Genomic DNA, 15,796 nt, shown 5'->3' on the forward strand with positions numbered 1-15,796 from the left:
GGGCTTGTGAAGAATAACTAGATGGTTTAAGGAGAACTGAGTGTAAAGCTTATAACTTTGAGGGAGATTTGACATGAAAGAAACTAGCAGTTATAAGAAAAGCTAGAGAGAAAAAATAAAATAAAAATCTTTGCCTTTCTCATCATACTTTTCAAGTGAGTAATGATAACAAGCTGCAGCCAGAACTGCCCAGGTCCTAAGGGGTCCAGTCACCCTTAGAGTCTAAAGCCCTGAAATATACTAGATATTAAAAAACAAAACAAACAAACAAAAAAAACCACAAACACAAAAAACCCACAAAACCACTACACTGAACAAAAAACCCCACAAAAAACAAAAAAAACCCATACAACTACCAGACAACCCACCCTGCTGAAGTGGAGCTCCTCATGGTTCTCCTTACATAAGGAAAATTAAACTGCTATCATATAATTAAAAGCAATTACATTAAGAATCATCTGGGAGCTTACAAAGAGAAGGGAATCCTACTTCTAATGCAGAACAAATCTCTCCCAAAAGGCTTCTCTTAATGGCTGTATTGTCCTAAAAGCCCCAAATACCAACAGGGTGGTTTGGTGCAGTGGAGGGGGTTTGTGTGAGGAGAAAACAAGACAAATGTACAACTAACCACAGGCAACCCCAAGTTCCCAGAGTTCCCAGCTTGAATCAAGAGTGTGCATAGGCTGGAGGGCATCACTCCCAACCCCACTCTGGGAAGGAGGGAAGGAGTTTGCCACCAGGGAAGTGGCTTCACCAGCAGAGGCCAATACTGCCTGTGCTGCCACATATAAGGCTGTTTGTGACACAGGCTCATTGACTTGTGCCCTGGAACTCCAGCCCTGGAAAGAGACTTGGCTGAGCTAGTTTCACTCTGTTCCTGGTACAAAAGCAGGAAGGGATGTGCAGCTCACTATGAGTACTGGTATCTCTGCTGCAGGGAACCAATTTCCATCATTTCAAACTGAAGAAATGAAACCAGTGCTCTCTTACCTTCTCCCTGCAGCACTGCCTACAGAGCAGCTGAGACAAGAGCATCCTCCAGCACAGGGCTCAGCTGCTGGCTCTTCCTTCCCAACAGTTTGGCTCTAGTAAAAAGATTTAACTAAATCTCCTCACCATTATTTTTCCAGGTCAACAATTGCTATAGTTACCACAGGACACTGCCTGATCTTGAATGAGGGAGATGCCATCCTCCCACTTACATGTCTGAGTTAGAGAATTTTAAAACAAGGGAGATTGAGGCACTGAAAAGCAGTTTTGAGCCATGGAGCAGAAGGAAGGAAGGACATCAGACAAACCTTCAAATTAACATCTAACTCCTCTCCCAAATTGTTCTTTAAATTTTATTTTTTATATGTTCAGCATTACAGGGAAGATTGGTGCTAGTAAAGGAGGCTGTGGTGCTTGCTCTCTCCTCAAGAAAAGCAGCATTGTTAGAGAGATTAGAGGAAAGGCTCAGTTCAGTCTTCAGACATCTGCAAGTGATATTGGACTGCCCAGACTAGATCCGAGTTTTACAGCTGGGGTCCTTCAAATTCCAGACAGAACAGTCCTACAGTGGAAAAGCCTTCTAAGTATTTTTTCAATTGTTATTATTTTCCTTTTTAATTTTAATAGCTCCAAACTCCTTTCTCCTTTTCCTTGCAAATGGCTACAATTCAAACCTCGAGTTCATAACCCTCAAACATTGTCCCACTTGACAGAGCAGCTGTCTGGCTGAGTCAGTGAAAGTAGTGATGGGCCAGTGGAATACAGCACTCCTCAAGGCCCATGTTTTCCAGGCCTAGCCCATGCCAAAGACAGAAAATTTTGTTTTTCATAGCAATGCTTCATGTTTAGTCAGACACATCATCTTCTGTGGTTTCACAGATTTGAGGGAGGCAGAGAGTCACTCCCAGCATCAGAGTCCAAAATATAGATGCTCTTTTTGTTGAATACTTGCCCTACACAGACACAGGTAAACATGGTGAATGGCAACTCTCCGGATACAAGTGTTGGGAGACATTAACCAAAAAACCCTGAAACTGAGCTTCTGTTCTGAGGGACAATGACTGAACTTCATTTCCAGAAGCATGGCCTTAAGCTGGGCTACCCAGATCTTGAGGAAAACACCAGGACTGCACAGAAGAGCAAAGACATGAGTAGCGGGGAGATGCAGGGAGACGCATGAGTGGTCCCCTTTTTGTCTTAAATCATCTTCCTCATCCTTCTGTAACTCTAGAAACAAATTAATATATCTGGTTTGAACATACTGTTTGCCCAGTGAGATTATGTTTATCTGCTCTCTACAGCTCCTGGACAGAAGTTACAAGTGTGGCCAGACCTGACTCTAACTGGGGAGATGACAGAGCACAGCCCTAGGCTTGGGGATCTTCAATTGCAGAAGGAGTGAATCAGAAGACCCTATGCAGAGACAAGAACCATGGCACTGGCTTCATCACTGAGAAAAGGCACAGAAACTGGCCAAAATACAGTTCATGCCAAACCCACACAACACAGCTGTATTCTCTGCAATGTCTCATCTGCCCCACATCAGTACTCTTGCAGCAGTTAGGAGTCTGCATCAAACCTCCTTTTCTAGCCCTCCTTTTCCACCCCAAAGGGGAAGACACCCGGGGCTTGCACAAAATAATATTAAAAAAAAAAACAACCCAGCAGGTCCTGATGCATCACCATTGCTCCAGAAGTACAGTATATAGCACCAACAAATCTATGGTGCATAAACATCTGAACTCCACAGTTAGCAGAAACAGCAGACATCAGATGTTCTCCAATCATAGGAAATTCAATGGAGTTGACACCTATAAATTGCACTCCAATGTTATACAACAGCTAGGAATCAGGTGTTAAACAGAGGTATCAGGTGAGCCACAGCAACAGACTTTTCCACTGACTCCTACCTAACACTGATCTTTTCTCAAAAGCTCTCAGGGTGAATATTGTCATAAGTGCACAAACATGATCATCCCTTCAAATTCCGCTCAAGATAAACCTCCAAAAAGCAGCACTTGGAAAAAGACTAGAACAGATTTGGTTCTACTCAGCAGAGACCAATGGTATAAGCACCCATGTATGGTCCTCTCACCAGTCATCAAACTTTTGTGGCAACAGAAGGCACAAAGGGAATACTGGCAACTAAAATAAGAGATTTTTAAAAGTCTTCTATGCAGCAGGCACCAAGACTCTGGTCCTTTGCACTCCAAGCACTCCAGATCATAGAGAACTCCAATCCATTTATTTATTCTCAAAGCCTCTATGAAAACCAGAATCTCTGTAGAAACATAGCTGCATGCTATGCAGCTATGGGGTCATGATTTAACAGCTCACAGTGTTGGAAATTACAGATGGAATGAAGTCACTGCAGTCCTCAGCACTGAAGCAGAGCCTTCAATCCTTTGCTCCTTGTCTTCACAGACCACTGTGTTTCACCAAGTAAGATTGTTCCTACAGTACTGCAGAAGTGTTACTACTGGAGTGCTGCAGCTCCATGCTGTGATATGTATCATCCTTCCCAGTAGGAAGGATTTTTACGAAATTCTCAGTCTATTCCTATGTTGTTAACTTAAGAAGCTAGTATAGGTTTACAGTTCTTACTACAGTGACAGAAACCATCCACTCCTCCAACTTCACTTCTGCCTGCAATTGAAGCTTCCAGATATGGCACTTCCCAGTAAGCCTCCAGCAAGTCCCCTGCTCTCCTCCCACCATTCAGTACTGCTCTGTACAAACACCCAGCACAGCCGCAGCTGCAGGGGATGAAGCCATACAAGTTTCTCTCCAGCTCTGTTACTTTGCTTACGTGACAGATTTATGGCCATTTCATATCCAGGTTTCAGGGTAAGAAAACTATCAGCCACCTGTTACCTTTCTCAGTCTGTACATGGAGAAAGCATTTTACATACATAGTTCAGAAGTAAATTAGCAAAGAAAACAGTGGTAAAGTGTCAGGCAGCAGCCATCAGAAAGAAGTAAACTAGAAAACAGTTGTGCTGCAAAGGGATCCTTCTGCAAAGGAGGTCAACTCCTCTGACAGCTCACAGCATGGAGCCCTGGCATGCCCCTGGCTCACATCCCATGGGAGCAGTGTTATTCAGCAGTGCAGATGCCACAAAGTACAACCGTCCAGAAAGACAAGAAGGAGCCCAAAGGATTAAAGACCTTCTTTAGGAGGCCTCATCCACCCTGTGTTAAGACATAGTGACTTAGCTCCATCTGTAATTTACAGCCCATTTGCTGCTGAACCTCAGCTCTAAACACAGTCAGATTAAAGGTAGCACTATTTATCACAGGCTGACAGCCCTCTCAGTCATAAGGAGAAGAGTCCAAGGGACACTTAGAACAGAAGAGGCACCTATAGCATAGCTAATTTTATCTGCAACACTTGTACTGAGAGGGAAGGATAGGAGATGGATACTCACACCAGTGCTAACCATTCCTGCTTAGGCCACAGGGTTTTAAATACACTCCTGACTCACACATCAGCCCCACTGGCCTAGCTCACTTATTACATACTGTGATGAGAAGAGGTCGCTTTGCACAGGCCAGCTGTGCTCTGACAGTTTACAGCAATTCCCCAGCATTGCATGGCTCCCCTCTACCAGGGAAATACAGCTGACAGCAGCTGGCATAAACACCACATCTGGAAACAGTTTTCCATTCCCTCTTCAAAAGACTCCAAGATACTTCATTAGCTGAGGAGAAGCTGCCTGTGTTAGGAGACCTCACTCAACATTCACCTCTCCTCAGCCATAAAGCAATACATTAGCCAAATTTGCAAACACAAGGAACAATGCCTTACAGTCAGGCTGGAAAATGCATTTGGAGTACGAGATATTTCAGGCTTCTCCTCTAAAAAAAAAAAACACATTAACCCTTCTGAGTCCAAGTGGCTGCAAGCCATTTTATGTCTATGGAATTACACCAAACTTCTTGTGTTGTATCATGGAGCAAGCCAGCAATGTAAAATAATCCTTCAAGACCAGATCTTTGATTCATCTGGTCAGACGTATTTAGAGTAAGAGTCAGGACCATACAAAAATTTAAAATGGCTCTCACAGAATCCTTTCCTGGAAGGCACAGTGTGATTCCAAGTAGTTCCTAGTTGGGACAATCTGGTCAAAGGGGTGGTCTCTGCTCTCCACATGTGGAGGGATGGACTAGAGATGAGTGGCACAGAGACACAGCTTGAACAAGCACTCTCTCATCCACTATATGATCCAGAAAGCATGACATTAAATTAGTAAGAGACAGGTTTAAACATAATCCTTCAGCAACATGTAGTTAAAGTGTGCAACTTTTTGCCACAAGGATGTTTGCCTGCAAAGAACCTGCATAGATTTGGTGAGGGGAAGTGGACAGGTTTAGGTACAAGAAGTCCACTGGGCTACTGATGTCCAGACAGCAGTTGTGTCTCAAGAAGACTCCCAAAACCAAAGTATGTGCTGTTCTTACAGTCCCCCCTATGTGCCCACCTCTGGCACCTGCAGAAGATAGAATACAGAGGGAAACTGACTGTAGGTCTAACACAGGATAGGTGCTCTTAAGCACTTTTCATAGCAGACCACACAACACATACATTTACTTGCAATGTCACAACACAAAGGGAGCACAGAACAAAACACAATAGGATACTTGCAGATCCAGCTCCCCTCACACACAACAGATGGCAACTGAGGCAGTGTCCAAGCACTACACAGTAAATTGGCACCCCCACATACCATTGCAGGCAAAAGACAGGGGAAAAGTTGCACTGCAGCCTTCTACAAAATACCACTGAGGGGTTTCCCAAGAATGACTTGTTCTGTCCAAGCCAGAATAAAGGGTTTTCTACAAACAAAAAATAAATACATGAAAGCTGCAGCTTAAGCCTCTATATTATTTCACTTCATATACTCCACACCAAATACAACTTTTCTCTCCTTCTAATAAACCTTTGGCCAAGAAAATTTTTTTCTTCAGAATAACCAATTCCTAGGAATAAAGAAAAATTATATATATATATTAAAACTCCTTCCACACAAAAACAGTCTGGCTGTGGAAAACTGTCTGGAACAACCACTTGGCTTCATGCGTAATAACTGGGTGACAGGATATGGAAGGATTATTTTATATTTTCCCAGCTTACATCCAGACACATTCTCAGCAAACTGGAGGACCTCACTGCCTGTCTGGCACCTTTCCTCAAGATGGGAAATTCCCCATTCAACTAAGGGAAATTTTCTTCTCATGTTATACCCATATAGAGCTTGGCAGATTGTGGTCTCTGATGCCAAGAAGTAAAGACATCAGTTAAATAAAAAACAGCCTGCATTGTGGAAACAACGTGACCCCATTAGGAAGGAGTAAGATGGGACAGATTTCTGAACAAAATGACTGCAAGGGGAAAGGATCTTTATACCAACAGGAACTTAGATTATATGACCTCATTGAAACCAGTGGCTCAAAACCAGGTTTGCAGCCCAGTGAAATCAATTAATCAGCTACCCAAGGCCAATCAATAGTTTGTTCCTCAGAAATGTCAGAAACCAAGGTCTGCCTACTCTCACTGTGGACATCAGTGCACACTGAGGTATTTGGGAGCACTTTATCCAGGCATCTTTCACACATCTAGACTCAGATAAAGACCATTTATCTTGCAGCCAGACAACAAACCTCAGGTCAACCCATCCCTGAAACAGGGGACATGACTAATAAGAGCCTCCTCAGGGTACTTAGGCTACAGTACTGGATTCCTCTTTCCCTCAGAAGCTGTTTTGTTTCCAGCCCTGAACTTAGGTCTTCTCATACGTGCTGATGCTGAAACAAGGGCTGGGAGGTGATCCCAGGCAAACATGGACTATTCTCAGGTATGTTTGCTGAGTAAAACCATGAAGCAACCCGCTCATGCCAATCCCACATGATGGCAGCTTATTTGAGCAAGAGAATCCATAGCCTTACAGTCTACCAAGCCTGAGAGACATCTCCCCAGGTTTCACATCTCCTTGCTGACAACACTCACTTAGAAGGTGCATGCCAGTGGGGCACAGGCATCACTTTCTGTTCCCAACACTTAGGCAAGCTGGGGGGCTTTGCAACAAGACTTCATTTTCACAGTAAGCCCAGATGAGCTGGCTGGCTAAGAGCGCTGGGGGAAGAGAGGTTTGGAAACAAAGACTGGTCCACACAAGCTGCTTGCTAAGCTTACAGTCACTTAACAGAACCTTCTTTGGACTTTTAGCCCCTGCCACCACCAGATGACATTCTGCCACGATAACCTACCAGAATAACTAGGAAGACCCAGGATTTGGGTTACTGCACATGCAGCTCTGTGACAAATCTTCCACCAAAATATGTATTTTGCCCTCCATGAAGCTATTGAGGCTGGACAAAAGAGGCAGTCACAAGTTCTTCAGACGATGTACCCAATCCAACACAAGGGTATTCTGTCATAGCATTCCCATTCTGCTAGGGCTGTCTCAAAGAAAGACTAGAAAAGGTTCACCTGTTCCAATGCAGAGTGTGCTGCAGTAATGGAAAGAGAAAAAGACTACTTGCCATGCAAGGTCTGTTCTCTGCCTCAGCCACCTCCCAAAATGCCCCAGCTTCAAAATGCTTGTTCTACAACAACTGAACAATTCAGTCTGATGTATATACCAAGGTAGACACAGAGGCCAGGTCAATGCCCAAACAGAGCAGCACCCAGCAAACATGAGGTTATTCTGGGTCTGAAAAGCAAGAATATAGCAAGAGGGAAGAAAACCACCCAAAAGCACCCTGAACTGTCCAACCCCAAGGACTGGCCAAGCTGGTCCAGAAGAAACCTTTGAATTGTGCTTAACCTATGTGCTGTCTCCCCACGGCTCAGGCAGGCCTGTGCCCATATGGGCACGGAGACAGTTCTGAAGAGGTCACATAGGGCCACACATCTTTCACATCAACTTTTAGGCCTGGGTAACAGCAGAGTTCATACTGCACAGGGAATGCTTTCTGTACAGACAAATGTCACAACTAACTGGCTTTTCTCTAGATCCTTGCTCTGTGTTCATGCTGAGCAGTCGTGAGTGGTGCTGGTACCTATTCAAAACCAGCTTAGCTGGCTGACACTGGTCACCAGTGGCAAGAGGACAAACAGGCTCTGCCCATGGCCACCTACAACAGTTACTACAGCAGCAAATAGCCCTGGGCACACACGTACCCGTGATGCTGGTTGCTAGGAAGAGTTGGGTCACCCAGCAACTACAATCCCTCTGAACAGGAGACAGATAAATGCATGGGGGCAGGAGGAGTTGGTGCTGCCTAAATTGCAGGTGGGAATGTATTTCCCCCTGAAAATGAAATACAGCTCTTGGTTCCCATATTGAGATAATCCAACACTACTTCTCTGACACCAGGCATGCTCCAGAAACAGGCAGAGAAGCTGGCCAGACTGCCATGCTACAGCAGTGTGGTGTGCTGCCCACCCACCACTCCACAGATGTTTTAAGTGGATGCAAGCCTCACTTTTTACTTTAAAAAAAGGTAAACCCACTGTTCTGCAAGAGTGATTACTAAAAATAAATTATGACCTATGTCTGCTTTCTATTTTCACTTCAAACATAAGCTATTTTCCTGCTCAGGAAAACTTCTAGCTACCCAAACAGTGCAACATAAATTTAGGAGCTGTAAGACCATGCATGACAACAGGAAATGAAGTAGAACTACACTGTCCAAAGCAAAATGTATTAATCTCTTTCCACTGAAATGCAGAAGCTAAATGCATAGTATTACATTTTCAGAACTCAATTTTTCATTAAAAAGAAAAAAATCAAGAATTGGGAAATACAAGGAAAAGCAATGAGAATTCTTTCTGGTACTGAAAGGTAGATTTATTTATTTTTTACTCCAGACCATATTTTCATATCTGTTGTGAACAAAGCCAGCTGAGAGGATGTCTCACTGAACTATCCCAATATCAACAAACTTCCCATTATGCTGTATTTGCAGTATCCACAGTTTGTCTGAAGTTCCATTCTCTGGAATTAAGTCATTACAAGAGATTATTGACACTGGGTGTCTGCACAGGAATGATGACAACTCCTGAAAATTCAGACCACAGAAGGTAAATATAAAGAATCACAAACCTATTACATTACAATACTTCTGGCAGAAGTCTCAAAAATTAAAGGCTTCTGAGTGACTGGGATTGCCTCCTCTATTCTTTGCCTTGACTAAGTATCTGTCACAGCATTTCTAACCCAGTAACAATAACTTTAGTCCATATTACCAGAAGCCCAACTTTAGTCATATTCACAGATACTACAATAGACAAAACAGTTCTTACATACCTAAATTCATGCAAGTGCTTGTCGCCCTCCTAAGATTAAGACAAACCAGAAGCATCGGAAGTTACCAGATGTTAGGAGGAGGAAACAAAAAGCTTCAATGTAAAACAGAGTTTCCTAGTCCTAGAGGAATTAACCTCTAGGGAGGGATGTGCTTAAAAAAAAAATCCATGAAGGAGAGAATACCTTCACACACCACAGGAGACAGAAGCTAGATCTTCCTTGTGCCAGGTTACCTTCAGCCAGCATGAAGACCATTAGTTGGCTGACCACATGATAAACAGTCAGCCTAAAGAAAGAAGGAAATTAATCTGTCCTTATTAAGCACAAGGCCTTACAGAGATCTTTGAAAGCACATACACTGTGCATTGATAGTGATGCTACTGCACTCTTTTTTGGTCTGAGGAGAAAAAATTCAAATAAGACTTCTAGCTCTGCTGAATAACCAGCTAGCACTAGGACAGTAACTCAGAAGTAACTATGAACCTAAGGTTCACTTTCTATAGCCAACTGAACCCCCTTCCTATATGAGGATCAGAATGATCCCCAGTCACCCATAAGGGCCAGTCAGCCAGACCAGAGTCTCATAGCTAACTCTGAATGCAAATACCAGCAGAAAAAGACCTGCCCTGGCTTCCTGGTCCCCAGCACTTTGTGTGCACACATACAAGCTGCAAGGGTATGTGAAACAGAGCTGACACAAAGGCTTTGCCTAGTCCACAGTACCCCTATAAGCAAGCGTAAGGCTAAAATTACTTAGCAGATAAATGCAGTTCTCTATCACCAGAAGCCTTGCATATGACTTCATTTTGCTGATCGACTTTAAGGAAATTACAAGCATGTCTTAATCACCTCTGCCCAGCACAAAAAGGAATATGCCAAGTGTGCAACTAAATTAACAACTTCTGAAGATTAGAATATCCATTGTATCTCCTCCAAACTTACTTGTGTCAACAGCAAAGTCAGAATAGAATTGTCACCCTTAAAGTGCTCAGTTTTCCTCAGCTATGTGTTCCAGCCAGTTAATTTTTTTAACACACCACAATTCAACTGTTTCATTCTGATAACACCTAGGGCCACTAATTAAGGGCTTAGTTTGACTGGCAATGCACAGACTTGTTCCAACCAGATGCTCCCTGCCTCAAGGAACTTGCTTGCAAGCAAAGCTTAGAAAATAGACACCTACACTTTAGCCACTACACAAATATGCAAGGGCACAAGAGTTAAAGAGGGAGTTGGAAGAAATCCATTTGTGGGAAAGAACTCTTCCCCAAGTGGCAGGGATGAACAAAATATTTGATTTGTAGAAAGCTCACTGAGTCAGTTGGAGAGCTCAGTATCAGTACTCCATCACATAAACCCATATGCAACCTCAGGACATGCATTTTAGAAGTTCCTTGAACAATTTTACTTGTAGTTCCCGAAGGGTTTCTAAGGGCTACCAATCCAAAACTAGGAAATAAAATTTTAGGAATCTGTAATTGACTGTAATAGTGGACAATCAACAAAAAATTCAGGCCTTGAGTAAAAGTCTGCTTCTCTCACTTCCCATATTTGAAGCATTTCACTACAATATGGGACAAACCCTAATTCTCACTCTTCTGTCCTACAAGGTCCACTCTGGAACAGAACCAGTTACCAGCTGTTATCAAAGATGGGCCCTAACCTGTAAAGTCAGACCTGCTTTAGGCTCTCAATTTCTAACATTGGACAAAAATTGGAGCTTTCCAAATCTAGTCTAATGTCCAGCAAGTAACACCAGATCACTGAAGCAAGAGGTAGAACAGGCTGAGGCACAAGGCTCGAATTCACAATCTTTTCTTGGATTTAGCTACATCAGCTGAGGGACTCTGAGCCAATGGAATGGACTATGAACTGCAACTGCTCAGAAGTAGAAGCACTGCCACTGGGCTGTCCCCAGCACAGGGACATGAGTGTCCAGTGAGGCAACAGCAAGGTCAGCATGACCAGACTTTCAAGGCTAAGAGTTCAAATTTAAACCCTAACTACCACACTTCCCAGCCCAGCCACCCTTACCAAAAACTGCTGGCAGCACATGTTAACCCAAGAGCAGGTGAAACATCAGTCTGTCAATCTCTCCCTTCCTGCTATGGTGACTTCTGGTGAATGGGCAATACAGGGGCAGCAACTTTCTCAGCAAGAGCAGCACAAAATATCAGACCTCTTGAGCCATAGGTTTCTGAGCAGCCTTAGTTGTCAACTGCATTAAGACCACTATTAGTAGGGGGGGAAAAAGTACCAAAAGCTTGCATATTTCCATATTCCACTTAAAGGAGGCAAAGGCAGCCACCAGCTTCTCCAAGCAGGGGAAGACTAGTAAAATCTATGACAGCCACACCCAATAGCAAAACAAGATCCATACAGTGGGCAGATATTTCATCCTGAATGGATTCCCAAAGCTCGGATGACAATCCAAGGTTGCTCAAATCTCCTAAGCTTACAAATATCAGACCATTTTATTTACCCAAGGACAGTCTTTTGGGACCTTGCCTAATGGTAGTGATGTTGCAAACTAGAACACAGCAGCATCTTTCTTTCCCCAGAATTTGAGAACTTCCAACAAAGATCATAATGTTCAAAAGCAAGTGGGTAAAGAAAGAAAAAAAAAAAGCATCTAAGGAGGTACACTACTTTTAAGCTCAGAAAGCTCTAATTTGGTCAGTAGACGCAGATCAGTTATTATATGCAAAATACTTGCTCATTCTCCACTTACACTGCTATAGACCTGATTTTACCCTCACATCTAACTTTCCCTAGGTTTCAATGACAGCAGACTGGACATTTTAAATAATGCATGTAGCACACATGCCAGAACACATACAAACCTGCACAGGCACAGACCAATGTGAGGAAATTGAGAAAGCAGGGGTCTGTTCTGTGCCAGGCAGCTCCACATCATCTGAAGGCAGAAGAGGGAGATGGTACAGGACACTTGGCTTCATCAGACTCCATGCCCAATGCAGCCATGGGAAGCTCCCACACCACTCATCACTTGTGGCATCTATCCAGTGTCTATACCTGCAGGGAGATCTGATCTGGCCCAATACTTACCAGAGCAATCTATGCTCAATATGCTAGCACAAGGCTCAAGCAAGACCAGGCAGCTGCACATGGTCTCCAAAGACCTACAAAACATGTATAAACCTAGATTTTAAAAGTCTGGCTTTCTGCCCATCCACATGTATACCAGTCATTGTACCACTCCCCATGGTGGGCTGCAATGCTACCTCTCATGGTCCATGCATTAGCTTTGCAAGAAACAGTGTAAGCACAAGTCTGTCCTCTTTAATGAGCTTCCAAAAATGCAGACCACCTGTTTGCAACAAAATCCTTGACACTAATATGAACAAAATGGCTGCAACTACCCACTCCTGCAGCTTTTCCTGCATGCCTGCAAGCATCCTAAAAGCTATATAAACCCCCAAGAACTCCTTCCAAAGACTCTCACAGTACCACCACCTGAGGCTTCAGGAGACAAATAAAGCTAAAGGTAACGATCACAGCCTCAAAGCCCAGCAACAATGTTTAAAAGAAATTCTCCACTGTCTCTGCAGAGATACTCCGCACTGAATCTATCCCCCACAACCTAAAGCATTGCTCTTATTTTATTTCCCAAAATGAAACCTAATGCTGCCTCCAAGAACCACAGAACGTGCAATCGCCCCAGGAAGTACAGGGACACAGCAAACTTTGAGGAAACATCAGCACTGTTTTTAACAAAGTTGCCATCAGCCTGACCAGAGTGAGTGCTGCAGAAGTGCAGCCACACAGCAATCCGCCTCTGTGTAGCACATACAAAAGACTCCACTGGAGTCGGGTGTACCAATCCCCAGCCCCCAGCTCAGGCAATGAGAGCTGCTACTTTTCCCAGATCCCTTCTTTGATTTGGGGCCTGGCACTCCGCTTCCTGGAGCACTGATGCTGATTTCAAGGGGAATCACTTGGTTCACAACACTTGAACCAAATAAAGATCTGGTAATTTTTTGTAATTAGCTCATCACAACTCCATTTTTATCCCATCACATGTGGCTCAAAAATCCTTCCTTGCATTTGGCAGCAAGGGTTTAGATATTCCTCAACCTCAATCTGTGATCTTCCTTTTTCTTTCAGGCCCTAAGAAAGGAGTTTGGAAAGCTACGGGTCAACACAGTGAGTCAAACTGCAAGCTTCAGCTCAAATTCCAGCCTTCAAGATTAGAAGGGAGAGAAATGCAAATTACAAGCTGAAAGGCACTTTAGGCAAATCACATTTGTACATAACTGAAGTGGAGTTTCAGCCAGGTGAGGGCTGGAAGACTACAGATTGCACGCATACAAAAGTAGCTATGTAGCTAAACGTGAACCCCGTTAAAAGTAGATGCTTCTTAAGGATCAAGCAGATACATCTGCCTTTATCCACCTTTCTGTATTGACTATGAGGGGTTTAGTAACAGGAATACATCCTAGGCTGGTTGCTACTGAGCACATTGGCTGAGACGAAACTGGCCCAGTGTCCTGAACACTGCAAGTTACCAGCTGCTCAAGGCCCCGCTGATAGTTACTTGAAGTGCGAAAAAAAACAAAACAAAACAAAAAACCAACAACAACGGAGACGAAACCGGCTTTTCTTACCTTTAGCTGGAAAGGCTGAATTTCATTCAAACTCTGGTTCCTGAGCTTTTTGGTGAGGATCTTCAGCATGGTACAAATCCGAGTAGCCAAGAAAGGGTTAAATAAACACAGGCGCAGGCATCTACATCTGCCGGGCCGCTACCGCTACTCTCGGGGGAGCTCCGCGTAGCTCGCATTCAGCACCCCAGGTACAGGGCGGTGGGGTGGGGAGGACGAGGCTCCGGAAAGCCCCCTTCCAGCTGTGCCCCTCTCTCCTCCGCCACAGCACTCAGTCTTACTGCCCTCCGCAGACGGAGGGAAAGGGAACCCTTCTCCAAAGACTAAAGGGAAAAAAAAAAATAAATACCAAACTTCCTTTGCTTTCCACCCCCTCCCCGGTTACGCTTCAGAGAGGAGGGAGGTACCAGCCGGCAGCGTGCTGCAAGGGACAAGAGACATTGGGCGCAGCGTTTACTGGGGGACGCCGGAGTTCCCTAGCCGAGACCCCGAACTCAGCTCCGCCTGCCCCCCTCAGCCCCGACGCCGTGGGCCCCCGGCAGACATCGTTCCTCGCTGCCCTCGGGCTCCGCCGCCCCGGGCCCCCGCACCGCCCCGCGCCCCGGCCGGCGACGGGGAACTTGTAACGAACGGCGCGGCAGCCACAGCCCCCATTGGCCGGCGGGGCGGGACGGGGCGGGGCCTCCGCTTAAAGGGGACGCCTCGGAGGGAGCGCCGGTGCCGTCCCGGAGGGGTTCCCCAGGAGCTGGAGCAGCCCCTCCGCGGAGACACCAACGGCCCGTCCCAGGCAGCGTTCCGCCCGGGGCTGTAGCAGGCTGGTAACCGCATCCTGCCCAGCGCATCCTGCTCACGCCGGAGGGTAACGGGATGCTGTGACTTCTCCGTCCTGTCCCCCGATACGGAACATCCATCCACAGGGAGGACTTTTCGTGTCCCTTGAGCCACCCAGAGAAGGTCGTAAAGGGCCTGCAGTGGCCAGAAAACGCCACCGCTGTTCTTCACAGCAAATGCAAGCGCGGGGCCAGGGTGGCACCGGGTCTCGTTGGACCCGTTGCCCTCAGGCAGGAACCAGGTACTCCATTTCATGGCCAGCGCTCCAGCACCTCCCTGGCAAAACAGCCGGGAAAGTTCTCGGGGATGACTGATGGGCTCCCAGCCACCTCCAGCCCACAGGAAGCCACCGACAGGTTTGCCAGCAGTAACAACAAAGGGCTTTCAGCCACTGCCAACTCCATGCCAACGATAAAATCCCCGTGTCTAGGTGAAAGGTCCCTTTTGCCCATTACCAGTCCCCTAGGGCCAGCAGAGCCTTTTGTCCCAACCTCCCTCCTGGGACAAGTTCGGAAGTGCTGAGGAGGTCTGTACTTGTGTACAAATTCCAGAGGAGAGGAGGCTGGTTGAGGTATGGGCTCCATGTTTGCAGCCAGCACGCCTGTAACGAGATCAGGAAAAAAGCACTTGTAAAATGCTGGCTGGGGAGAAGCAAGAGAACGTCTTTTCTGCAAGAGAAAGTGCCTCAGCAGAGCTCCAGTTAGCAGTGTTTCTTCTTGAAGGAGTATAACAGGCAGTGCCTGAGCCAGAACAGCATTTCTGCTTTTCAGACAGGGCCTTCTTAGAAGATGCCAGCAGTAGGAAACTAACTCATCTGTTACACCACACGCACTCTGAGAGTTCTGCATTCACATCATGGACTTATTTTCACCTATTTTCACCTTATTTTCACCCCCCAGTTCACACCAATCTGGAATTACCATCCAATCTGCTGAGTCTAAGCCACCATATGTTTTTACAAGTACTTCTGGTTTCCATGTTGCATGAATGCTGAAAATCAGGGAATGTTTCACATTATGATTGCTAGCCTAGCATTCT

At 45.3% G+C, this 15,796-nt stretch overlaps 1 protein-coding gene across 6 annotated transcripts in view; it reads right to left on the bottom strand.

The window, feature by feature from the left end:
- The window catches only part of LOC103530912, a 59,422-nt gene extending 44,899 nt beyond the window's left edge, over window positions 1-14,523 (bottom strand). For 2 of the 6 annotated variants that reach the window (XM_030448159.1, XM_008496516.2), the window contains exon 1: window positions 13,931-14,483. In XM_030448159.1, the coding sequence (XP_030304019.1) occupies window positions 13,931-13,999 (69 nt within the window). In that variant the 5' untranslated portion in view covers window positions 14,000-14,483. Of the gene's footprint in view, window positions 1-13,930 lie in introns of all 6 variants that reach the window. The other 4 variants (XM_030448158.1, XM_030448161.1, XM_030448160.1 and 1 more) reach the window with 4 other exon arrangements.
- Between the last annotated feature and the right edge of the window lie 1,273 nt (window positions 14,524-15,796).

The sequence above is a fragment of the Calypte anna genome, chromosome 3, assembly GCF_003957555.1.
Source record: "Calypte anna isolate BGI_N300 chromosome 3, bCalAnn1_v1.p, whole genome shotgun sequence".
Taxonomy (NCBI): Eukaryota; Metazoa; Chordata; class Aves; order Apodiformes; family Trochilidae; genus Calypte; species Calypte anna.